Source organism: Martes martes (assembly GCF_963455335.1).
Source record: "Martes martes genome assembly, chromosome: 11".
Taxonomy (NCBI): Eukaryota; Metazoa; Chordata; class Mammalia; order Carnivora; family Mustelidae; genus Martes; species Martes martes.
This window is the reverse complement of record NC_137899.1, coordinates 75,837,230-75,864,490: the sequence shown is the minus strand read 5'-3', so window position 1 is coordinate 75,864,490 and position 27,261 is coordinate 75,837,230. Positions and strand designations below refer to the sequence as shown.

The window sequence follows — 27,261 nt, the reverse complement described above, 5'->3', positions numbered from 1 at the left end:
TCTACCATCGTAACGAGTTCCTGTGGGGATTCCACAGACTCACTTTTGGCACGTGAGGATTGAATTCCACAGCTCTATGAATGGCCTCTACTGCATTCATCTCTGCTGTGCTCAGCCCCCGCCGAGATGCAGCCTCGGGAGAGAATCTGAAAAGCAGAAAGACAAACACCATCCAGTTGGGACCACTGCTTGGGCATCAACCCAGAAAGGCGTCTACACGTCAAGGGCCCATAAAACCACAGCGAGCCAATGGCATGAGCTCTCCAAACCTCCACTACATGGAACCTCTGAGTGACCCCTAAGACCGAGGCCAACAAAAACCCCAGCAGAAGCAGAAAGCGTGCTTGCATCTAATCTTGGCAGGAATTAAATTCGGCTGTCAAGTCTCTCTGTCTAAATAGCTAATCTAAACGTTCTAGGAGGTACCTGCTTAGGTCAGGGGAGGGGGTAGGACTGACGAGGGCAGACGGTGTAGGCAAAAGAGAAAACTAGGTTACAGAAGAGCGTACTTGGTTAAAAACAGAACTGGGGAGAATTTTCAAGGAGGCTCCCAACCCAATGTCAGTGCTGCGAGGCAGCGTCCACCGCAGGCCAGCCTGCTTGGGGCCGTTCCGGCAGGGGGTGTGCGTGCCCAAACTGCGGGCGAGACACCTGCCCGAGTGAATGAAAAAAACCAGACCATGCAATCTCTTTCTCACCTCACACCCAGGGCTAACTCCAGAGCTGTGCTTGGCAGGCAGACACCACAGGGGAAGCTGTGACAACCCTGGCCCTGCCCTCCCAAGCTGGAGTCGCTGTGTAGGGAGAAAAGATGTTGCAGTAGGTACTGGCGATCTACAGGATAAAAAAGAATGAAAGAAAATTACTTCGGTCTTGAAGTGCACACACACTTAACAGCAAACCTGTCTGACATAGCAGAGGCTGTTTTCTTTTCCTGGGATCTGCTTTTCAGTGCTTCAGAGGGATTGTATCAGGGAAACAAGCGTTTGTGAACTCAAGAACAGTTAAGCCAACTGTTCTCTTTCACCTGCCAGCCATCTCGGGTGTTTATGGAAATTCTCTAGGCCAAAGTCACCTGCCTGAATAAAATGGGCAAAGGTCCCACTGAGATGACAACTCAAAGCCAACAGACCCTGAGTTGGGGTTTAGTTGGGAACTGAGGAGTCAAAGAATGGAAGATGATCAACCCCTCTGCCATCTCACATGTTTGTTAGGGCTACTACCTGGTCATGGACTGCTGAAGGAAGAGGAATACGCAAAAAATGAATAAAAGGAAGGCATTTTGTGTAAGTCCCAAGCAGGCCTTTCGGTATCTACTGTCTGGCAAAAAAAAAAAAAAAAAAAGTCACCTCAGAGGTATGGAATTTCACATAAATCCCTCTTTAGGGACCCATACACCCTTATGATACCTGCAGATATATATTCCCTCCTTCTAGTAGTGAAAGAAAAGATCAGCAGGTTTTAGAAAATGCATGCTCATAAGCGGGGGTCTCAAAGACTAAGAGAAACTACCAGAGAAAGCCCTCAGAGGCAACACATCTCCTTAAGTCGGGTCAGACAGTAACACACAAGTCATTATTCACTTACTTGTCAGAGACAGCTCTTGCTTTGAGCAAGGCAGCTGTATAGCATATTGTGGCCGACTTTGGTAAGCTTATATCTGTTAGAGAAAAAGAAAGTAGAGAATCTTATAAGTCTGCAGAAATAAACAGCAATTATTTTTAATCCACTAGCATTTTAATCATGTAAGTCCAATAAAGCATAAATTAAGAATATTTTAATGCATACAAGACACAGCTACTTCTTATGTATCAGGGCAGTAAGTGAAACTAAGGGTAATTCATATTTTTGTGAATAATTCATGTTTAAAATCCGCCAGATCGGGCACCTGGGTGGCTCAGTGGTTTGGGCCTCTGCCTTTGGCTCAGGTCGTGATCTCAGGGTCCTGGGATTGAGCCCCGCATCGGGCTCTCTGCTTGGCAGGGAGCCTGCTTCTCCCTCTCTCTCTGCCTGCCTCTCTGCCTGCTTATGATCTCTCTTTCTCTGTCAAAATAAATTAATAAAATCTAAAAAAAAAAAAAAGTGCTCTGATTAAAAAAAAAAAATCTGCCAGACTGACTCTTGAACAGTCATCGTCTATTCAAGATATGGATTTTCATATATTGAGCTTAATTAAGCAGAGAATAGCTATAAATATATAAATGTAAATATTACAGGATTGCCCTTGATATCACAAAAAGCAGCTAGGACCTCTATGTCACTTATAAAAAATTCTCAACAGGGTATAAAATACTAATGTGAAAAAAAAGATGACCTGGATCTTTTTTAAGAAACATATCTAAATAAATTATTTTTAACAGTCAGATTTAAACCAGATTTCCTTTGCATTAAATTTCAAGAAGTTCATATTCAGTTTTTTGTTTAAAAGGTAACACATTAATTATATATAACATATATGAAAAAATTTTATATACAAAGATATATATGTGAAATCTTTAAAAATCTTTACAATTTTTGTGCAAACCGAAGGGAAACCCCCTTTCAAATGAAGCCTGATTTGTTTCTCTGAGACACAGTTCCTCTCAGTTTCTACAGAAAATTTAACATGGAAAGGTGGAAGTGGGTAACAGATTCAGACAATTAGTTTAAAGGGAAGTAAAAGTACAGGATACAACTAAGAATAGATAAATTTAAAGCGGGTAGTCCCTTATGAAGAAAAATTTGTGTTTAAATTATAACTTTATTTCTTACAGGGTAGTATTTATTTAACACTGAACCAAATATACCATGACAGAGAAATGCCTTCTTAATTCAGACCAGGTAAAAATATGCCATTCCAGAGCAGCGAAATCTATTCTAGGTTGGAGAAACTCTTACCACCTGGAATGCTCTGCCAGTCTCTTCACTGGGCAATTTTCAACTTCGAAAGAATTACATTACAGTGGAATTTAAGAAACAAACAACAGAACAAAAGGAAGAGAGAGAGACAAGCCAAGAAACAGACTCTAAACTATGGAGAACGAACTGATGGTTACCAGAGGGGAGGTGGGTGGGCGGTCTGCGGCAATAGGTAATGGGAATTAAGGAGTGCACTTGTTGGGATGAGCACAGGGTATTTATTGAAGTGCTGAACCACTATATTGTTCACCTGAAACTAATACAGCAGTGTATGTTAACCGGAATTCAAATAAAAACTTAAAAAAAAAAAAAAGAATTACATTACAGTAAGAACGAAAAGGAAAGTCCCATAACTAGCCAACAGACAACCACAGAGGAAAATGAGTTCATAAAAGAAAAACAATCCCTAAGCCAGTAATAAGTATTTATCACCAAACCCAGCAAGAGGAATTTCTCTTTGAAGGAAATTTCAATGCCACTGATAAAAAACAAATAATCACAGAAAATACCAACACAGAACTGAAAGGGAAAGAGGTCTTTGAAACCCTGATCTCATAAATTATATTCAAACAAAATTTCACCACCATAAGCCTAGTGTAAAATGATGTGCTTATGACTAAGAAGAATTAAAAAAGAATGTCAAATACTCATGGATTTGTCTTGTTGCTTTTCCAACATCTAAACATTTAACTGCTTCCCGGAGTGGGAAATTAATCTAAGAATCAAGTATCTTGCTTACTGGGTCCACTCATTGATTGTTATTGGAAGGTAATAAAAAATTACAGATGATACCATTCTACTTAAAAGTTCAGACCTTCTTTTAAAGTTTAGACTTTTTATTTTAAAAGTATCCAAGGCTTGTTTCCACTCTTCTTGGTATGATCTGTGTTCCTTCTGTGTCAACCTAACAGTTTTCCATAAAGTAGGGACCAATGAAAAGTCCAAGAAACAAATTGAGGCTGAATATGATCAGCATAATTATCTGGAGCTGGCAACACACAGGACAGAGCCTCACTTGATAAATTAAAGAAAACCTGTTGTTAAGGATTTGGCTTCTCAATGAGAAAAATCAGACTGTGTTTTGATGGTTCCCTAAACAAGAAAAGTGACATATTCACTCAGTTGGAAATGCAGAAAAACATACAACTGCAGTGGTTCCAGCAAAATACTATAGATGTCCAATCAAAGATGATCTTTAATCCAGAACCAGGCTCCCTCATGCCCATGAGCAGAACACACACAACTAGAAAAATGCAACAGAATTCTGCAACTTTACAATTACTATAGTGTGTTTTTCCCATAAAAATTTTTTACCCCTACTCCTAGTATACGTACAGAGGTGTAATGCTTAAAAAATAAATAACCAAAAATATACTTTAATTAATATCAAATGGGAAGAGGGAGAAATGTAAATACTCCATTCCCCGCTAGTGGCATGTTGATTCCATTTGTTTTCTTTGTACTCAAGTACATTACTTTGCTCTCCTTGTTAACAAAAATAAAAAATTGCAAAAAAAATTCTTGCATAACTTGTTTATTTAGATAATTTCAATGTTTTCCTTTTAATTCTGTCAAAACAATTCATCTATTTGGCAATGGCAGTTGTCTCTAAGAAATAATGAATCACTCTAAAGAAATTGATCCTAAGTTTCCCTGTAGGTAAAGCTTGTTATTCAAATAAGCTTTTTGTTTATAAGATATTTTTTAAATGACCCCTCATGACCGCTAACCTGTTCTCTCTCTCTGTACTTTTGTCTGCCTGCTATGATTTTATGCTTTTACCACTATGGAAATGGACAAAATGGTAAGGGAAACAAGAGTGGCTAACAACAGTGATGAAAACAAGTAGTATCAGAAGTTTTGAGCAGGAAAAAAAAATATCAGCTGCTTTCCAATATTGCTTATAATTTATCCAGAAATTTTATTTTGAGGAAGAAACTTCAAAATCATTCCAAGTCCATTTTTGTATGAGTATGCTCTAACTATGCAGTCCCTGTCTTTTGTAAGTGCCATGCAGTTACCATTATACCAAAAAGTCCTTCTAAAAATTAGAATCCAGAGAGTCTCTTCAACAAATGGTGTTGGGAAAACTGGACAGCTACACGCAGAAGAATGAAAATGGACCACTTTCTTACATCATGCATAAATATAAACTGAAAATGGGTTAAGGACTTAAACGTGAGACCTGAAACCATAAAAATCCTAATAGCACAGGTAGTAATTTCTTGGACATTGGCCATAGCAACACTCTTCTAGGTATGCCTCCTCAGGCGAAGGAAACAAAAAGCAAAAAATAAACTATTGGGACTACATCAAAATAAAAAGCTTCTGTACAGCAAAGGAAACAATCAACAAAACTCAAAGACAACTTCCTGAATGGGAGATGCTATTTGCAAATGACATATCAGATAAAGGGTTAATATCCAAAATACAAAAAGAACTTAAACAACGCACAAACCCCCCAAATAATCCAATCAAAAATGGGCAGAAGACATGAAGAGACATTTCTCTAGATAAGACATCTGGATGGCCAACAGATACATGAAATGATGCTCAGCACTCTATCATCAGGGAAATGCAAACCACACCTGTCAGAATGGCTAAAATCAAAAACACAAGAAACAAGTGTTGGCAAGCATATGGAGAAAAAGGACCCTTCATGCACTGTTGGTAGGGATGCAAAATGAAGCAGCCCCTGTGAAACACAGTATGGACATTCCTCAAAAAATTAAAAATACAATTACCACATGATTCAGTAAATCCCCTACTATTTACTCAAAGAATATGAAAACATTAATTTGAAAAGATAGATGCACCCCTATGTTTACTGCAGTACTATTTGCAATAGCCAAATTATGGAAGCAACCAAAGGGTCCACCGATAGATGAATAGAGAAGATGTGATATATACACACAATGGACTATTACTCAGCCATAAAAAAGAATGAAATCTTGACATTTGCAACAACATAGATGGATCGAGAGAGTATAATGCTAAATGAAATAAGTCAGAGAAAGACAAATACCATATGGTTTCATTCATGTGGAATTTAGAAAACAAAGAAACTAAAGGAAAAAAAGAGACAAACCAAATTACAGACTCTTAACTTTAGAGAACAGACTGATGGTTACCACAGGGATGGTAGTTGGTGAGGGCAGGGTGGATAAAATAGGTGAAGAAGATTAAAAGTACAGTTATCAGGATGAACACTGAGTAATATATAAAATCATTGAATCACTGTACTGCATATCTGAAATTAATATAACACAGTATGTTAACTATACTGGAATTAAAACTTTTTTAATTAAGAAAAAGAATCCAAGAATGAGAAAAATGTTAGTTACAAAAAATAATGTTCTTATTAGCAAAGGAATATGTTCAGAGAAGTCAGTATAAAAACAGCTTTGAAACCTGCCTAGAGATCAACTGGACCATATCTGAGCTGCAGGTTAGCTGCTCCAGGAAGAGTGATTTAAAAAAGAAAGTAGACGCTGTGTTAATATATAGTATGATTAAGAGAACAAATATTCTTAGATAATGACATAGATATTTGCTCTTATAAAAGAATTAAGGGGAAAAAAATAAAAAGAAATTTCAGGAAGAATAAAACAAATGCCAACAACCAAACAAAGAATTCAAATACAAAAAGGAAATAATGACATATCACATAATCCCCAAAACAAGGAATGCTAAATAAATGTTTCTCACTTAAGCAAAGCTGAACTCCAGGCTTTAGTTTAAATTTCTTTCCACTTCTTGGCCATCTTTTGTTTCATACAGGTCCTTTTCTGAAAGGGAAAGTACTTTCTCCAACTGTCTTAGGTACTCAAAATCCAATTGTCATGAAATCTACCATCTTGATTTCTACAATCTACAAACTTTACGTAACTGTAATCACAGAGTACGTGCTCTTCCATGTCTGACTTCTCTCACTCAGAGTGATGTTTCTGAGATTCATCCCATGCTGTAGCATGTATCAGTCCTTTATTCTTTTTAATGCCGAGTAGTATTTCATTGTGTGGATATACCACAATGTGTTTGTTCTCTTGCTAATGGCTATTTGGGTTGTTTACCAGTTTGGAGCTATTATGAATAAAGCTATTGACCACTCCCTTAGATATGTAAGAGAATTGGAAATGAAACTGCTGAGTCCAAAAATAGATACATTTAAACTGGCAAACAGTGCTCCAGAGTGGTTGTAGGAAGTTTGCAAAACTAGTATCTGATGATAAAGGTCAGAAAAATGGTTACTTCTGGGTTAAGAAGGCAGTTATTGGCCAGAAGGTGGCATGAGGCAACTTTCTGAGATGATGAAAAGTTCTAATATCCTGGGTAGTGATAACACATGTGTCTATAAAAGAGAAAAGTCACCCTGCTCTACACTCCAGATTTGTGCACATTACTATATCTCATTTATAACTCAGTTAAAAAGATTTTAAAAACAAACCTATAATCCTGGGCTACCTGAAGCTGTCTTCTCCTGCTTCAAACTAACTTCCATAACATTTCAGTTGCCTTTTATCATTGTGCCCCTTCTTCTCTCTATGAATCCTTATCTAAAAATTATCACTAGTTTTGCCTTCCATGACAAAACAGAACATGATCATTCCTTGTCAGCCTTTTGAATATTAAAATGGTTACAATATCTCCTCTAAACCTAATCTTTTCCAGAATAAATACTTCTAATTCCTCCACTGATACGTTCTTCAGAATTTTTTGTTTATTTTTGTTATGAAGCCATGAAGGATTTCAAAATATGAGAATTAGACGTGGAAATAATCCTCTAAAACCCTGAAATCTGACCAGTACAGAGCTCAGGGGAAATGTAGTCTGAGGAACCACAGCCATAACACCTCTCTCAAAAACAGCTAGGATGACCCTGGTGTTTAGCAGCTGGAAGTCCTTATTTGTTCCTATGATTGTGTGGTCAACAAAACCCCCAGGTTCTATTCAAATTGATTTCAGCCATAGCCAAGTCTTTTCTCTTTTACTTAAGCCATGAAAATTTATGAACCTATAAGCAGGATTTCATATTTGATTCCATTAAATTTTAAATCTCAAAACGAAATCTGAACCATTAAAGCTTCATGGTTTCAGAATATCATTCCAGGCTATTAGTCATCATTCTGACTCAAGCTCCCACCCACAGCTTTTTCCATACAATTCATAAGCATACCTTCTCACCAAATGATCACTATCATCATTGAAATTACTGCTAACATTTATCAAGAGCTTATTAAGCTTGCCAGGCACTGGTATTAATCACTTATACGCATTATTCTACTTAATCCTCAGAGCAACCCTCTGAGATAGGACTTATTGTTAGCCCTATTTTATTTTATTTTAATTCAATAGGCCAACATTTGGTTTATCATTAGTTTTTGAAGTAGTGCTCAGTGATTCATTAGTTGCGTATAATACCCCATGCTCATCACACCCCATGCCCTCCTTATATAGATGGGGAAAGTGATGGACATAATGGTTAAGAAATATGCCAATATCACATAGTTAAAACAAATATGAGCACAAGATTTTGAATTGTGCTATCTTGTATATAGGTCTGATTGGTAAAAATACTGACCATGGCAATACCAAGGAGAGGATCCAGGAATGCTATTCTAGAGGTCACCCTAAATTTGCAATGGTCTGCAATGATGTATGTATAACCATTTCTCAATATAAATTATATAATTTAAGGGGCACCTGGGTGGCTCAGTGGGTTGGGCCGCTGCCTTCGGCTCAGGTCATGATCTCAGGGTCCTGGGATCGAGTCCCGCATCGGGCTCTCTGCTCGGTGGGGAGCCGGCTTCCCGCACCGCCCCCCCCCCCCGCTGCCTGCCTCTCTGTCTACTTGTGATCTCTCTCTGTCAAATAAATAAATAAAATCTTTAAAAAAAATTACATCATTTAAACCATTAAATTATACCATTTATTAATAGTTATAATAGATATTATATACACCACTTATACCATTAAATCATACCATTTACCAATGATACAATTGTATTATGAATACATTATTCCACAGTACCTAACAAGGTAGCATTCAAAACATTATCAAATATTTTAATTAAATATATACATTCATCTATGGTATTCCTCTAATTCAGAAATACAAAAAAATAACTATTTAAATTAACAAGAAACATTTAAAGACTATTGTGTACACTACAAATATTTTCACATCCACTATCTCAACTGTTCTAATTTAGCACAACTTCCTTAGTAAATCCATGTTGGATCTTCAATCACCTCTTTCTTTCCTAAATGTTAGTAAACCACATAATCATCTAGAATTTTACTGTGATTGACTTATTTGTTGAAATTCTAAAAAAGCAAAAAAAGAATCAAAAGTATTGAGGGCAAGTAGTAAATAAGAACGAATAAAGGTATATTTTTATCCATTTATTAACACATTACTATCTTCTCCAAATAGGAGTTCTGCAAGACGGATCAAAGAACTGGACAACAGCACACATCTGTGAAGGTCAAAAATCTTTTACTTTACAGATGAAAAAAATACAAGATCAGAGAAGCTAAATGATATGCTTCAGAGCCACCTAACTAATTAGTGACAGAACTGGTCTGGCAATGCCTGGTCCCTGTCACCATCCCGTACTGCCAATGTGCTGCTTGCTTCTGATTTCTTTATTGTCATTCTCTTATACTTTCTTTGCCAGTTTGCTTAGAAAACAACTTCACAAGGGAAGGCTGGAGACTTCAGCTTCCTCTGGACTTGAGCAACCCTAACCACCTGCTTACAGGTTTCTACCCCTCTTGTATATGTTTATTTAATGATTCATCACTCTGACCTTTTGTATATGAAATATAAAAATATACAAGTATACAAATATATCATTTGTGTTTCCTTTACATTTTTTTTCCATTGGGAATAACTATAATGTCACCATTTAGAATCTCCCATCTTTTTGGAATCATTTCCACTTAAAAATGTCTGCATCTTCTAAGCCAAATGGTGTCAGCACAAAGTTGTTCGCTGAATCTCGAGTTAGAGGTTTATATTTATCTTTCCTCTGACTTAAAAAAGGGTATAGCTTTAATCTTTATGTTGTCAATTGTTCTTAGATTCAGGAAATCTGTCTATGACTAATGTTCCCTTCTTTTACTACAAGGAATTATAAGATAACATGGTCTCCTTCTCTTACGGTTCTTCCATTTTGGTAAAAATAAAATTCAGCATATTAATCACTCTCAGGCTTTGCCTACTTTAGTAGCAACTGAACTGTCAACAAGGCAAGAATTCATCAGATGCGGGGCACCTGGGTGGCTCAGTTGGTTAAGCATCTGCCTTTGGCTCAGGTCATGATCTCAGGGTTCTGGGATCGAGCCCTGCATCAGGTTCTCTGCTCATCGGGGAGCCTGCTTCTCCCTCTCCCTCTCTGCCGCTCCCCCTGCTTGTGCTCTCTCTGTGTCAAATAAATACATAAAATCTTAAAAAAAAAAAAAAGTTTATCAAGTGCTTTGCTTTTAGCAAAGGAGACTTGTAGATCTGCATACACAGGTGTTCACATCCTGTACTGCACTGTCTCTAAATTCACAACCTTTAAAGGCTAGATGGACACTCCACCTGCTCCCCACGATTCCACATTTTCTCTCCCATGTCACTGTATGACTCAGCAGAAGTAGGTAGGTCTTGATGGGCTGTGTGAGTCCTGGCAGGCTCTAACTGTGTTACACTCCCCCTGACAGATTATCTTAAGTTTATGCTAGATCTACATAGACCTGTTTCCTGTAGTTAAGAGATCACCAGAAAGCAAACGAAATTAAATGGTTAGAGCTTAAAATAGGAAGTTTCGATAATCCAGGAAATAAAAAAGTTTCTGCACTGGGATTCCCATTTGTTGTTTAAAGAAGAAAAACCAAACTCTAATAAGTCTTTCATACTTTTTTGGTTGAAAACCTACCAAATATCTCCCTAATGGAGAGAATTCTGCTTCTTTGCAGTCTGAAATGCCCACACTGGCATTCTGCAGTGGCCCTCCACTCCCTCACGTCCTAGTGCTTCCACACTGTGTGCTCATGCCTCAACCACCTCAAGTCAAAGACAGCAGAGGAGGACTCTATTGTACCACTCTCTCCACTTTGAGGTCAGACTGGAGCCCACCCCTGCTCACATTGCCTCATGGACTCTCCATGGCCTGTGGAGGTAGGGCCAGAGCTCTGTGAGGTACAATCTCTACCTAATTTACCCAGTGCATCTCCAGCCCTTTGTGCAGCCCTCCACCATCCCTCTGCTTGGCAGGATATGTGAAGTATTCCACATGGCCTGGTCAATCCTGTTTCTGAACCTTTCCATTTGTTCTGCCTCTAGTATTTTCACTGTCTGGTTCAACTCAGATGCCCCCTCTACCAGGAAGGCTTCTCTCACCTTCCCCTGGGTAAAGTGTACCTTCCATATTGGTTAAATTCTATCGCAGTCTTTACAGCAATTGTTTCCTTACTTCCCTCTCCTACTTATGTGGTGTGTTTCCTTCTTCGTCACTTTGTACCCTTGAACCAAAACAGTGTCTAAAATATGATGGTCCTGTGCTTGCTGAATGAAATCTCAAGTTAATGTACTAACATCTCAAATCACTTGATATTAGCTCCCTTTGATAAGCAAACACTGACATCTAATTAGCTTCTGGAAGCCAAAAGTGTCAGGATTGATGAATATACTAAGAGAGAGTCAGAAACTTGTTATTTCTCGGGGCACCTGGGTGGCTCAGTGGGTTAAGCCTCTGCCTTCCCTCAGGTCATGATCTCAGGGTCCGGGGTTCGGGCCCCACATCGGGCTCTCTGCTCGGCAGGGAGCCTGCTTCCCCGTCTCTCTGCCTGCCTTTCTGCCTACTTGTGATCTCTCTCTCTCTGTCAAATAAATAAATAAAATCTTTTTAAAAAATAAAAAAAAAACTTGTTATTTCTAAATATGTGTACTGTACTTATCGTTGCTTATGGCATTCCAGCAAAACGAATGAAGCAGTACTGGTGCTCTAAATACGGATATCCAGATGTCTATTTGAGACAGCAGTGGAGTTTACAAGTGAGGCAGGGAGAAAGCAAGAGTACAAGCTGACAAGGTTGAAGGGAAGTAGAAGGGTTTGGGGCCAAAAACAAGGAAGGCAAACCACACCTCTTCTGGCTCCCTAGGACACTTTATGGGAATGAGGCCACTGAAGGAAAAGGTCATCTCAGGGAGAATGACTCTTAAGTTTTCAAAAGTCATAAATGCTCATAATAGCAAAGTTGGAATTCAATATAATAATCTTGGGAGGAAGTGTATGTAATTTGGAGCGAAACTGTCAATTTGATGTGTCTCAGAAAACCCATGGGGCAAAACTTTAGATAGAATAGTTTTTTTCAGTGATAATCTTTTTGACCTAATTTCCTTCTGTTCATCTACATAATAATAATCAAGATGTAATTTTAAAAGGATCATTACTGTTCCTATGCATGAGCTAGGTCAATTTCCTATCTGTAATTCCAAAACAGTGTTTTCAAGGGCAGCAGCCAGCATAAATAAGTCCCAAAGCACTTCACAAACGACGACACTATGTCATGGTGCATCTCTGTCTAAAAAGTCATTCATTCACAGCAGCTGTTTGGAATGTCTACCCTTGCACAGGAGTGTCCGAGAAGAAAAGATAGGGCTTGTTCTCAAAGGGTTTCTTTCTCTGCACTGCTTCAGCATGTTTCAAAAAGAGTCATAGAGCACTGATTCATCCCACCTCAATTAACTGTGGGCAGTTTTGACTTTTTGGGTTTTCTTGTGTTGTTTTTTGGTGTTATTGGTTTTTTTTTACATCTTTCTCTACCAGACTGTAAAGCTTCTTTGCAACACAGACTAGATTATGTTCATTTCTGAATCTGAGTGCATGGAAAAGTTAGTATTTTCTTTTCTTTTTAGATTTATTTATTTATTTATTTGACACAGAGAGAGAGAGAGAGAGAGAGAGATCACAAGTAGGCAGAGAGGCAGGCAGAAAGAGGGGGGAAGCAGGTTCCCTGCTGACCAGAGAGCCCAATGCAGGGCTCAATTCCAGGACCCTGAGATCATGACCTGAACCGAAGGCAGAGGCTTAACCCACTGAGCCACCCAGGCGACCCACGTTAGTATTTTCAATATGTGGATTTGATCTTGCTGAATTAATTTAAAAAGAAACTAATCTGTGCTCGCTTCAGCAGCACATATACTGAAAAGAAACTAATCCAATTATTCTCTATAATCATTTAAAATTACAGAGTATCAAGTACCTCTTCTTGGTCAGGCAACACACTGATATACTAGAAGTTTATATTGATCCAACACATTTGGCCTTGAAAGACACTTTTGGAGCCATAAACTGACGGACCAAACAAACAAAAACGTAGCCAGTTTCTTCTTCCTAACCTGTTTATGGATGAGATGTGTTATTACTGTCCCATTATGTGATACAGTCCTCCATGTGGCTTTCTTCATACAATTTCTCAGTTTACTTCTGTACATGATATGATACAAAGAAAACAATAGAAAGGTAGAATTCTGTATTTATTGTTTGTTTGGTTTTTTGTGGTTTTTTTTTGTTGTTGTTGTTCCAGACAATGTAAGGTTTCTTTGTCCCACCTTTAAAAAGCCAATCTGAGGTCCTCTTTCAACCAAAGGGAAAAACTTCACTGAAGAAATAAAAAGGATTGATATACCAAACTTCAAAAAGATGTGCCACCTGGGAGTTCAATGATTCAATCGGGAAATACTACATGACCTTAGTAATTTGGGGCAGGGGGAGGGGCAGGCAACGCAGACTCAACTACACCCAGAAAAATTAATGTTATGCTACAAAGCCAAATACCAGATGTTATTTGCAACTTTTGGATTGGATTACGGGGGAAGGTCTGTGTCAGAGAGCCCTTCTATGGCTAATGCCCTGGAGTCAAACACAGCAGTTTATGTGATGGTAATGACTGGCTGGGGAAGGATCTTACCTTGCTAAATTATGATAACTAGGTAATAAGGATTACTAAAGCCAATATGAATTTCAAGGGTTTGTTCATGTGCCAACTATGTGAATTACAAATGTATGCATTCATAAGATGCCTTCCATCATCAGAGACAATAGAAGTTTCTTATGCATACAGTCTTTATTGAAATAACATCTATTACTAGAACTCCTGCATGTATAATATGACAGTCAGTCAACTGCTAACTTCATAGGCCTAGTTTACTTGACAGATCTACCTACCTCTTGGTTTCTAAGTCAGCAGAGCACCCAGTGAAAAGCTATAAAGGACTATCGTTTCTCAGAGACACACGCTTACCAGCCTAAAGCCATAGCTCATGGGATCAGTGCTAAAATCCTTTTCTTTGAAGCAGTGATATGATTCATTTGCCCATCTTTTATAGAAGGATGCTCTACAACATTTGCCTTGGTATCCTTATCTTTTCCATAAGAACCAGCTCCGGGAAGGGAGCTAGACTAGGCTTACAATCTGTCCCTAGGGACTGACTGCATTTCAAATCTTTTTTGAAAGTAGCCTAATTTTGTAGGAGACTTATCTCAGAAGCTGTTGTACCTACAGCATCAAAATTCACAACTATACATTTGACAGAAAAGCACTGTTTTGGAGGTCTGGACTGTGTGATGCTCAAAGCCTGACGTTGATGGCCTGAAAACAGATTTTACTCACTGGTCTTCCTGGCATTGCAAATCCCTCTTATTTGTGCCCATTTCTTAAACATAAATGAAAAATAGCCTAACAAAAAGACAGAGTATCCAGTGACCCCTTGAAGGGAACTGTGATGATAGTTGAGTAGCTTGTGTTAGCTTATAAGGCCTTGGGCAATGAACAGTTTACGAAATTTTTACTTAAAACTACACGCTGACTCTGCAAAACAGTATCAGCAAAAAGCTTATTCTCTGAATAGTCTCAACATAGAGTAATTCCCTAATGCTTTCTTTAGAACCTCTGTTTTCAATCTACTGAGATGAAAGTATTTCCCCCAGTGTTAGAAACATGTCCTGTTCTTGAAAGTATACCTTGTATACACTACCAGATGGCAGATGATAATGCTAATTTAGGATGGGCTTGATGGCACCGTAAAAAAAAAAACAAAACAGTCTTGATACAGTTGTTGCATTTATATAACATTCATGACTATATAAAAGACCAATTTGTCCCTCACAGGAAAACTTCTGTCCCAAATTAGGGGCAATCACTAAATGACCTAATGGAGTAAATATCCAAAAGAGCTTGGATTTGCATTTGCATTGGTGCAAACTGCCCCAAGACTGAAACAATTTGTTTTTTGATCACGAATGAAAATCCCTGGCATTTTTTTTTCAGCTTTCCAAAAGTTTAAGAATTGTTTGTAGATAAAACTAAGCATTTCCATTCTTATCAAATATCTATCTATCTACATGTCCTATTAGATCCATAAGCAATTTTAATAATAGCTCAAAACACTGCCTTTTGGGGGTGGAGCACAAGACAGGATTCTTATTCTCTCATTTTAGCTGACATTTTATATATGGTTTTCCTTTTGAACAAAATGGATTGAGAACAGTGGTGAAATTCAGGAGTGATCTTTGTTCTTTACAATGGCTGAGAGTTACGGAATGCTTATTGTGTACCCCACGCTGCTCTACACATTTAACATGGATTAACTACTTTAATCCTCATGACAAATTCCCAGCTGTGTGATCTTGAGCTAGTTACTTAGCCTTTCTAAGCCTTGATTCCACTTCCAGAGAAAGAAACCGAGGCTTAGAAGGTTAAGTAGTGTGCTGAAGTTCACTTGGCTGGTGAAAAGGCAGAACTGACACTTGATCTCAGCAGGCTGGCACCCGGGCTAGTGGTCTTCACCACCACAGGTTCAGCCTCTGGTATCCTCAGAGATGGCAACTTAGAGACAGACAAAACGAGACGCTCCCAAAGGTATCTTACAGCAAGCACACTCGCATTCACTTGCTCTATAACATTCTTCTGAAGTTGAAATGCACAAATGATAATGAATAATAAATGCATGAATTCTTTTCCACATTTCCACCCTAATCTATGAGACTTCAGTTTTCAACCTAGGTGGCCTATAAGCTCCTTTGAAAGGCAACCCAAAGCTTGTAACAACTTTCTCCATGGTTCTAAAAGAAGGTTCTGATGACTTAATGATCTTTAAAACATTTCTGTGTTTATAGCTTATGTATGACTTAAAAAAAAAAGATGATAAATCTCAAGTTAAATCAACATGATTACATCAAATCTCCTTTGTGACAAAGAAATCAGGCACAAGGTGATTGAAAATAGAAAGCCATATTTTGAATAGAGTTTCAGAAAGATAAGCAAATAGAGACATACCAGGTTTTAAAGAATGATTAAAAAGGAATCTTAAAAGACAATTTGGCATTACTGAAATTCTGCACCACAACTCCAGCCCACCTAACTCATGCTTTTCCAAAAGGAGCGAGAGAGGCAGAGCGAGTCATTTAGCAAGGCTTACATTGATGGAAAACACATGGGCTTTTAGAGCTAGGGAGACCTGGATTTGAATCCCAGTTCTGCAGTTTTCAAGGAATGTGGTCTTGAAAGTTACTTAAACTCACAAGACTCAGTTTCTACATCTGCTAAAATGGAATAACCACCTTCTTGCAAGGTTACCGAGGGTTACAGGTAATGCATATGACATGCTTGGCACATGGTAGGTTCTCAATAAACTGTAGCTAATAATAACAACAACAACAAGAATGGTGTTAATAAAAACAGTAAAAAAAAAAACAAAATACTGCCAAAAGCAGAGACAGTGGAAGCATGATGGCTTAAGACCACTGGCCTGGAGTTGGACCACCTCAGTTTCGATTCTGGCTTTCCTTTCCTCATGGAATTCACATCTTATTGAACAAAGACAGACCTCAGTTGCTCTCTTTTCTCACACAGTATAACACCTCCATGGCTTTACTTTAACATCTTGGGCTTATCTCTGTACCAGTTACCACAGCTATAAAATGGGGCTAATAATAGTATCTGCCTCATATGCCTATGGTAAGAATAAGTGAGTTCATCCGTGTAGAGCTTAGAATCATGTCTGACCATGACACAATATAAGAACTCAATAAATTCTAGCTGTTGCTGTTGTATTTTAGTCCTTGTGTGAAGGTCTCCAAAAGCAGGACCAAACACCCGGATAAAAACTGCCCACACATAATGTGGGTTAGCAAATTAAAAAAGGAATATGAAAAGTCCTGAGGATAGCAAGACAGCACTTCAATAATAATATTATTATTATGTTGTTATTATTATGTTATATTATATTATGGAATAATATAACATGAGAAGTTATCTCAAGGGCAAAATCAAAATTAGACTACAAATTATAAGGAGGTCTGACCAATTCACTGGTAATCCTACTAGCGATCCAGGTGCTTCACTGTAAAAGGAGTTTGTGAAAACCACTTTTAAAACTCAAAGCTAAAAAAATTTTTTTAAAAGGTGTAGAACAAAAAGAATGAGGCAAAGGGATACATGTTACCTTATTCCTTCCTTTGAACATGTTGGTTCCCCCCCGTGCCTTGTCATACTTCTAAATCCTTTTTGCACAGGTCAGAAAGCAGCACAAATCGCACTGTGTCACTTCCCAACATACTATTTTAAAAAATTCGGCCACCTAGCAAAAGTAATAAAGAAGAACCGCTGTGCCCATAAACCCTCCAAGAAATAGCTACCCAATCAGAGCATTCCAATTTGCAAAGATAAAATATAATCGTGCTGCTCTGGGTGTGGCTTTAAGAAGAGGGATGGGGAGGCTGGGATTCAAAGCGCTGTCTCCAACATCTCATGCACTAGACTGATGACATCTGAAGTAGGGCGAGGAACAGGGCGCCCCTAATTGCTATCTGTACTCCAAGCCCTCTAAAGCACCCACACTTTCTTGCACAGAGCCAGAAAAATGAGGCAACAACTCAGTCAAGATCTTTTGGGTCTCCAGGAGAAGCAGCAGGGCCGAACTTGAAAGAGCCCATTTCATGGTATGGGGTGAGAAACAAGAGGCATATTTTTTAATAGTCTTATGTGGTTGCAGATCATTCTACAAGAACAGTAACTTCAGCAGCCACTTCGTTATATTCTACTGTAAATGACACAGGCCTGAGCCAAGTCCTCACCAAAACACCCTCCAGAATTCAGTCTGGGTTAGGTCATCTACAGTCTATTGACAACTGCTGAACTCAAAACTCCTACCACGGCATCTCAGCAACAGTATGTGTCCTGCCACTAATGAGGCTCTTTTTCCATGAATAATGAATAAGAACATCATCTCTGTTGCCAGGTACACAACATAAACAAAGCTCAACACAAGGGCCCTGGTATGGTGAGTTTGTCTATTCGCAACAAAGGAATTTTGTAAAGTGTGAGCCAAGTTTTAGTGGAGGGTGGGACAGGCTGTTGTAACAAATAATGTGAACATATGTTATCAGAATCTAATAAATCAGCATTTGGTTGTTGTGGAGCCGGGGCTGTGCAATGGGATAGACAGAGATGACAGAAAACTCCATATGAGTTCATTTCTCTATTTTACAGTCAGTCTTACAACACAAAGCTGACGATTTCTGTAATGAACTGAGGTCGTTGTGAAAGGAGCCTTAGGAGATTTGAGATACCAAAGGCTCTACCAGTTAGAACTTTTCTCTTAAGCTTTGGTGTACTAGGTTGGCACTAGGGATGAGATCACCAGAACCTTGCAACGGCATTGACAGCTAGAGGGTAGCATGTGGAAAAAGTATGCCTGAATCCAGCTGTGTGGGACTCGGCTCCTTTTGCACCACAAGACCCTCAGTGTATGAGCATTTTGCTTAGAAGGTAGTCTATGGCTTAGATTCCCAAGGTCAGCCAAATAACGAGATTCCAGCAAATAAACAGAGAACAAAAGTGAGCTGACATGAAGGCCAAACCGTCTTCATTTTGTTTACTACAAAGTACACCACAAATACTTTTCTCTCTTTCTAAAATCAGTTCCATACTAGGTAGCATATATCTTGTTACACAGGGTGCTTATGTTTGCACAGGCCAAGTAATGGCATCACTGGCTGAGGGCTTGTAGTTTCCACCGATTTGAGCAAGAATTAACAATAAAACAAAACCAAACCAAGTCTCCCAATGCCTCAGCTTCTCCAACTATAGTTGGAGAACAACTCCAACCTGCTTCAGAGATTCCTTGTGAAGAACTGTGCATTAAAATAAAATAGTTCAGGGGTGCCTGGGTGGCTCAGTGGGTTAAGCCGCTGCCTTCAGCTCAGGTCATGATCTCAAGGTCCTGGAATCGAGCCCCACATCCGGCTCTTTGCTCAGCAAGGAGCCTGCTTCTCTCTCTCTCTCTCTCTCTCTCTGTCTGCCTCTCTGCCTACTTGTGATCTTTCTCTGTCAAATAAATAAATAAAATCTTTAAAATAAAATAAAATAGTTCATTCTATTAGTTTGAGGAATTCCTGGAAATTTTGACCTGAACAGTTCTTTAAACGTACTGAAGATGCTTACTAAAGAAGGAATACCTTACAAAGCAAAAAAATGAGCATGTGATAAAAGTAATCGCTCCCATTTTAGAAGCAAACAAATGAAATAAGGTAGAATAATATAATATTCTGCAGATTCCAGGAGCTAGGTCACAGCAGGGAATTCTGGGGATAACTCTTCGGCAATTAATCAAATAATTAATTCACAGACAAAGGCAATACCACACAAGAGTTTTGAAAACTCTAAGATGCATCAGTTTATTTTTCTGGTTTATTAAGAACAGGCAAAATGAAATACGCTCATGGGTAAGTAACCTGAATGGCGAAGGGACTTCAAAGCCCTTCAGGTGCAGAAATGGAAGGTATTCTGCTAATGAGGAGAAGACCTGGGATGAAGGGCACATTCTTTTATCTTTAAATATTTACTGAACTGTCTGTCACAGGGCTGTAGTAAGGGCTACTAGCTGTTCTATATTGCTTCAAAGGATCAACATGACCAGCCAGTAGTGGTCACAGTCGTCCATTGTGGAGTCACAGCAGGAGCTCTAACAGCCAGGGCGGTCCCCACAGGATAGTGCTGCCTGCAGAGCTTCTGAATGACTTCTGACCATGTAGGCAATAAAGCAGAGCATGCCTAACTCTTGCTGACAGGAAGAGTAGAAGGGGAACTCACGGGGAGGGAAGGAGAGGCATGTGGCATAGGCCATGGGACATCTCTGGCCCCCACTGACCAACCACAAAACCCTATGATTTTATAAAATACCATCCTAAAACTGGAGGTAAAAATTCTGTAAGTGGGTAGTTATTAAAGTCCTATACTATCTGAAATGATCTTTCTGATCTAATTGCTGAAATACATCAAAAGAAAAATACTCAAGTAGATAAAAATACCCAAGAACTTACCATCATACTTTGCTAAGACTGCCTGAACATCAGCATATGCTTGTAGTTCCAGAAGAGCTTCTAAAAGGTTTTCATGGATATTGAACATGCTCAGTAAGGGGAACTCCTTCATTAACTAGGAAAGAAGAAATAAAGGATAATTAATATATATTTCTTACTTTCTAAAAGTATAACAAGTACTGCATTATAATACATTTATATGATAAAAAAGTATAATACAATTTTAGCAATATAGGTAAATACTGAATTACAAGCATTCATACCAATTATTATTTTGTAAAGGATTAAATGCTCAAATCTTTTCCTGCTATTTTGGAAAAATAGCAACTTTGAATTTGTGAGAACCCAATGTGGAAGAATATCCAAAGAGAGGGGGTTTCATAAAACCTGAGGAAGAGGGGTGCCTGGGTGGCTCAATGGGTTAAGCCTCTGCCTTCGGCTCAGGTCATGATCTCAGGGTCCTGGGATCGAGCCCCCCATCAGGCTTTCTGCTCATCGGGGAGCCTGCTTCCCTCTCTCTCTCTCTCTCTCTGCCTGCCTCTCTGCCTACTTGTGATCTCTCTCTGTCAAATAAATAAATAAAATCTTTTAAAAAAAACTGATGAAGATGCTTAGAGGTAGCACTCAGTAATGTTAAAATATGATAGAGGCAAATTAGGTAGAAGCTGAACACTATCTCATAGGCGTTGACAGTTTAACTTGGTTAAGAGCAGTTTGACGAAAGCCAGAGACTAGGAAAGGAGGCAAGCAGGCACCATTCTTTTGAGCAGCCTGGTGACAAAGTCATGGAGAAAAGGCAAGAAAACAACCAGAAGTGATAAGGGTTGAGAAAATGAGCAGGTAGTGATAGAGAGCAGTAGAAAGGATGTTCGGGAGTTACTGAGTGATGGCCTCAAAAAGACAGGAATCAAGATCATTTTCTGAAACTGAGGGAATAGGTGACAGGGAGGAAGTTTGAAGATGGGGTGAAAATACAGAATAGACATAAAAAGGAGAACTCCTTGGGAAACAATCTAGGATTGCAAAGGCCATTGTGAGGACTTAGCAAATTTGGAACCATGAATTCACAGAGGCTACAACTGGCAGCTTGTCAAGTTTTAGTTAGCAGTGCTCACCAGCCCAGGGACAGTAGCAAACATGTCAGATGATGAAGCTGAACTTGGGCAGATTGAATTAGATTCAGAAGAGAGTCAAGAAGCAAGGAGAGTTGGCTAGAATGAGGAAAGAATGATTAAAGGAACAGTCTAAAGGTTCTAGACAAGAAGAGGAGCAGGAGGGGCCCAAAGGGAATTAAAAGATATAATATGGGGCACCTGTGTGGCTCAGTCTGTTGATGTCTGCTTTCAGCTCACGTCATGATCCCAGAAGGATCCAGCCCTGCATCGGGCTCCCTGCTCAGTGGGAAGCCTGCTTCTCCCCCTGACCCTCCCACCGCTCATGTATGTGCGTGCTTGCTCTTTCTCTCTCTCGAATAAATAAGTAAGTATCTTAAAAAAAAAAAAAAAAGACATGATCCTGAACTTCACTGGAAAGCGAAGAAGAAAGGACCAAGAATTTCACACTTGATCTTAGCCAAAAGGCCGAGAAGCGATGGGGACCAAGAATTTCAAAGTAAAATCTATCTTACAGAAAGATAACCAGGTTCTTTATACAGCAAAATCATATAGATATATGGTATATATGCATGTGCATATATGCACTGATGTATATGTACATCATATGTACATATGATGTATATGTCCTTTATTTAATCTTTCATATGGATAACTGTTTCCTATTGTAACACAATGCCCTCTTAAAAAGTGATAACTCTTTTTGGATGTCACCATATTTAAAGCAATTGTGCTGAGAGAAATAATATTCACAAATAGGCTAACTCACTGTTAAGTAAGAAACCAAATCAATGCCTTGACTATCCACTTCTTCCTACGTTGGAAACATTTGCCACATTGTCTTGTTTTTTAAAGCCGACAATCATTTAGCACATGTCTAAAATAAATAATTTTCTGCAGTCCCAAAGAGCAACATATTACCAGCAAAAAACACCTACCAAAATGATTATGTGTTCAATAAGACTGTCTGAATCCCCTAGGACAGCCCGCAGTATTTTCATTGCTAGTAAAGGAAGTGAATAAGACTATACCACACATTGTTGATGTTCTGTAACCAATAAAAGTATTTCTTGTTCTGGTTTACTTTGATTCTGGTTGACATCACCCTTTGATTTTTTTCCCCCTCTTTCTAATTAGAGCTTGTTAGAATTAAAGCTCCCTGTCATTCAGCATTTGGCAACACAATAAAGACATTCTCTAAACTGTAGCCTTTAAACATTAACCATTTTTAACCAATTCTTCAGGTAAAGGTCAAACTTCAAGGATATCAGTCATATTCTGAAATTTTGAAACTGTAATTCCAAATAGTAGCATGCCGAAGCTTAAGAACTGAAAGGGGAGTCCAACTAAGACCCACTGAGGCTATGTGAGCACACACAGGAGTCTCGGCCTGTTGCAGCAGACCTTGAAGCAGGATGCGAGCAGTGTGGGCAGGAGTGCTTTCACTGGAAGCTTGGAGAGAGAATACAGAATCCAAAAAATAAAAAGATTTTAAACATGGCAAATAGCAAATGTCAGAGAACTAACTGAAGTCATATAATAATTTAGAAATCTAGCTTTCCTTGTTTCAATATAAACAAGGAAAAGCAAACTCCTGCTGCCCCATCTCACTCCAGCTATCACCTTGCCCTCCCCAGCCCCTCACAACAAACTCTCTTTGAAACAAGCCATGCGCACTCGCCTCCCTTGGCTCCCTTCTTTTCTCACCACATAGCTGCAATCTGGTCTCCACACCACACCTCCTCGGAATCTGCTCAACCCACATTTACAGTGACTTAAATTTCTCCTATGGATACCCTCCAGTCCTTTCCTTGCTGACCTCTGCCACATTTGACAGTTTGATGACATCTTCCTTGAAACTCTTGTCTCTTTTGGCTTCCTCAACACCATTCTCTTCCGATTTCTCTATAATTAGTTCCTCACTCCTTCTCTAGATTCCCCATCTCCTACTTAGGAGTAAGTAGCCTCCCTGCTTATGTCCAGTACTCTTCTCATAAGCACCCTGATACCCAGGACTGCTCTTGCGTCCAGGGTCTCAGTCACCACTTTTGTAACAATGGCTCCCATATCCTCGCATCCTGCTCCGACCTCTCTCCTAAGCTATTAAATCATTTTGTAAACTATCTCCTGGACAGTTTCACCTAACACATCTAATACTGGTCTCATAAATTCCTCCTCCACAAGCCAACCCTTCAAACTTGTTCCTCCCTCTTGGTATTTCCTATCTTGGGGAAGAGAGCCACTGATCCCTGTTACCCTTGTTGCCCTATTAACTAAAGCCACCTTAGAGGTCCCTAAACCCCTGAACTAATAGGTATAAAATGCTAATAGCTTTCAGCAAGTTCCCAGAGAGCTCTGTTATACAAACAAACAACAAACAAGCAAACACCTTAAGAATCTTATCATGTCTTCTTTTCTCTGAACTTGCTGCCAGTAACTTAGTTTATACCATTATATTTGGCCTAAATTGCTCAAAGAGCATCTTTTCTTTGCTTGCCTCTTTCCAATCTACCTTTCACACCACTGTCAGAATAGCTTTTCAGATATACATAACTGAGTCCATCACATTCCTGCTTAAGAGGCACCACTGACACGGCCCCAAGGAAATAGGCAGATGTGAAAACAAATTTACAAACAAGGCTGTTTATCACAACATTATTTATAATAGTGAAAAATGCAGGGTGCCTGGGTAGCTCAGTTAGTTGAAGCAGCCAAGTAAGTCTTGATTTCCGCTCAGGTTGTGATCTTGGGGTCATGGGATCAAGCTCCGTTTCCGGCTTCCCCCTCAGCCTGCAGTCTACTTAAAATTCTCACTCCCTCTCTTTCTGTCCCTCCCCCACTGCTTGTGCATACTTCTCAAATGAATAAATAAGTCTTTTAAAGAGAGAGTGAAAAAATGCAAGCAACTTAAAATTTAACCCATTATGAGGCATTCAAGTAAAAAGACACAGTCATCTTTTGGGTTACTATATGTCAACATTAATAGTTAAATTCTCAAATAATTTTTAACAACAAAGCCTAGGAAATGCTGGCACACAACATTACAAAAGAAAAAAACAGGATACAAACTCTATTTTGCAATAAGATCATAACTTTTCTTCTGTATCTATGCATAGTATCACATTTGGTTAGAACTATGGCAAACGGTTTTAACATTGATTATTTATGGTTAGTGAGCTTAAAGATGATTTCTATTTCTTCATATTTTCCGTATGTTCTGAAATTTTTGAAAGGAATGTGTATGTACATTCTATAAATTGGGGAGGAAAAACTTTTTTTTTTTTGAGGAAAAACCATTTTTAAGAATATTGACTTCTCTGTAATGAAATCTTGTTATTTGTAACAACATGGATGGATCTAGAAAGTATAAATACTAAGTCAAATAAGTCAGTCATACCATATCATATGATTTCATATCATATGATTTCATATCATGCCATATGATTTCACTCATATGTGGAATTTAAGAAACAAAACAAATGAACCAAGAGAAAAAGAGACAAACCAAAAATAGACTCTTAGCTACAGAAGACAAACTGATGATTACCAGAAGGGAGGCGGGTGACGGGTGGGTGAAATAGGTGAAGGGGATTAAGAGTACACTCAACATCATGAGCACTGAGTGATGTACAGAATTTCTAAATCACTATATTGTACACCTGAAAATAATATAACATTGTATGTGAACCAAACTGTAATTAAAATTTTAAAAATAATAAAGTAGATAAAGAAATGCAAAAAAAATACTGACTTTTAATACCGAAAAAATAAGTAACCCACTTTAAAAATGAGCAGAGAATGTGAGTAGAAATTTTCCAAAGAAGACACACAGATGGCCAGCAGGCACATGAAAAGATGCTCAGCATCACTCATCATAAGGGAAACGTAAATCAAAACCACCATGAGATATCACCTCACACCTGTCAGATTGGCTATTATCAAAAAGACAAAGAAACAACATATTTTGGTGAAGATAGGGAAAAAAGGGAACCCTTAAGTACTGTTGGTGGGAATGCATATTGGTGTGGCCACTACAGAAAACGGTATGGAAAAAAACTAAAAATAGGACTACCATATGATCCAGCAACTCTACTTCCAACAACATGGATGGACTTAAGAGAATATTATGCTAAGTGAAATAAATAAGTCAGAGAAGGACAAATACCCTTTCATCTCATTTATATGTGGAATCTAAAAAACAAAATGAACGAACGAAACAAAACAGAAACAGACTCGTAGGAAACAAACTGTTGGCTTTCAGAGTGGGGAAGGGTTGAGGGGTGGGAGAAAAAGGTGAAGGGTATTAAGAGGTACAAACTTCCAGTTATAAAGTAAATAAGTCATGGGGATGTAATGTACAGCAGAGGCACTACAGTCAATAATATTGTAATAACTTTATACAATGACAGTGGGTAACAACTTAGCATGAGAATCATTTCATTCAGTATAAAAATATTGAATCACTATAATATACACCTGATACTAATAAGATATTATATGTCATTTATACCTCTATTAAAAAATATGTTGGAGGGGTGCCTGGGTAGCTCAGTCAGTTAGGCATGCAACTCTTGTTTTCAGCTCAGGTCATGATCTCAAGGTCCTGAGACTGAGCCCCATGTCAAGCTCCATGATGGGTGTGGAGTCTGCTTAAGACTCTTTCCCTCAGCCGCTTCCTCCACCCATGGTCGTTTGCACTTTCTCTCTCTCTCAAACCCCCCCCCCCAATATATATATATAAACATATACACATATACATAAACACACACACACACACACACACACACACACACACACACATCTAGGAAAAAAAATATTGGCTTCTCATCAAATTCAGAATACAAAATCCTTAGCACGGCAACACAGACCCTCATGACAGTCTCAGTCCGCTACGCCAGCCTCATTCTTAGCTACTTCCCTACCCACACACTGTGCTCCCACCAGAAAACAGCTTTTAGTTCCTTACATATGTCACATCCATTCACATTTCTATCTCCATGATCCCCATCCCTGGAGTGCTCTTCTTTCTGCCTCCTTGATCAATCTGGACAGCTCTTCAACTTCCAGGGACACTTACCTGCCCTTTGATTTCTTGCCTCTTTACCTGCCAGGTTAAGTACTCCCGCCCCAAAATCCCAGAGTCCTTGTTACAATGGTCTACTGGTCCATCTTCCCCATGAGCTTGGGAAGAGTGTGAGAATAGGAATTCTGGCTTAACACCAGATTCTTGGTCACTGACTGATTCAACATAAATGCTCAAAACACATTTCATGAAAGGAATGCTTTCTAAAGGCCTTCAAAAGTTATCTCTACCTTTGGAGTACACATTATATGCATGCTGCAAAAGGCCTACTTCAGGTCCTTGGGTTACATATCCGTGAACGTGTTCCTCTACCATTTGAAATCTTCCAATGATTTTATCTACACCTTGGAAAAGGTAGAATTAGAACTCATGTTATGACATAATGTAATGAAAAATTATTTTATACTTAGAGCTGTCTGAAAATGGAATAGATGACTTAGAGAAGTCTTCATCACTAGAACTGTTCAGATAGAAAAAGGCCAGTCAATGGACAGAGATGCTCAAAAAAAGACCCAAGATCTTTCAATCCTATAATTCCAAGGAAATAGTCCCTAGCTCATAAGTATGATTTTCAGACCCTCCCTCAGCTCAGTGCCAGATGCATCTTGACTCTCCTGTCTTCTACAGGATTAAACTCTAGCCTTGTCAAATCAGACCACGGTACACCATTCTCAGAATTCTTTCTACAGTTACTAGCCCCTGTGTTTTTGTTCAAACTGTTCTCACCACCTGGAATATCTTTTTCCTGTCATTTACAAGGCAGCCTGCCAAAATCACCCCACCCTCCAAAGCC

General features: G+C 38.8%; 1 protein-coding gene across 7 annotated transcripts in view; it reads right to left on the bottom strand.

Moving 5' to 3' along the window:
• The window catches only part of ST7 (suppression of tumorigenicity 7), a 240,130-nt gene that overhangs the window by 37,743 nt on the left and 175,126 nt on the right, over window positions 1-27,261 (bottom strand). For all 7 annotated transcript variants that reach the window (XM_080818523.1, XM_080818526.1, XM_080818525.1 and 4 more), the window contains 3 exons: window positions 20,274-20,388; window positions 1,588-1,660; window positions 44-146 (listed from right to left, as the gene is read on the bottom strand). In XM_080818523.1, the coding sequence (XP_080674649.1) occupies window positions 44-146; window positions 1,588-1,660; window positions 20,274-20,388 (291 nt within the window). The remainder of the gene's footprint in view (window positions 1-43; window positions 147-1,587; window positions 1,661-20,273; window positions 20,389-27,261) is intronic.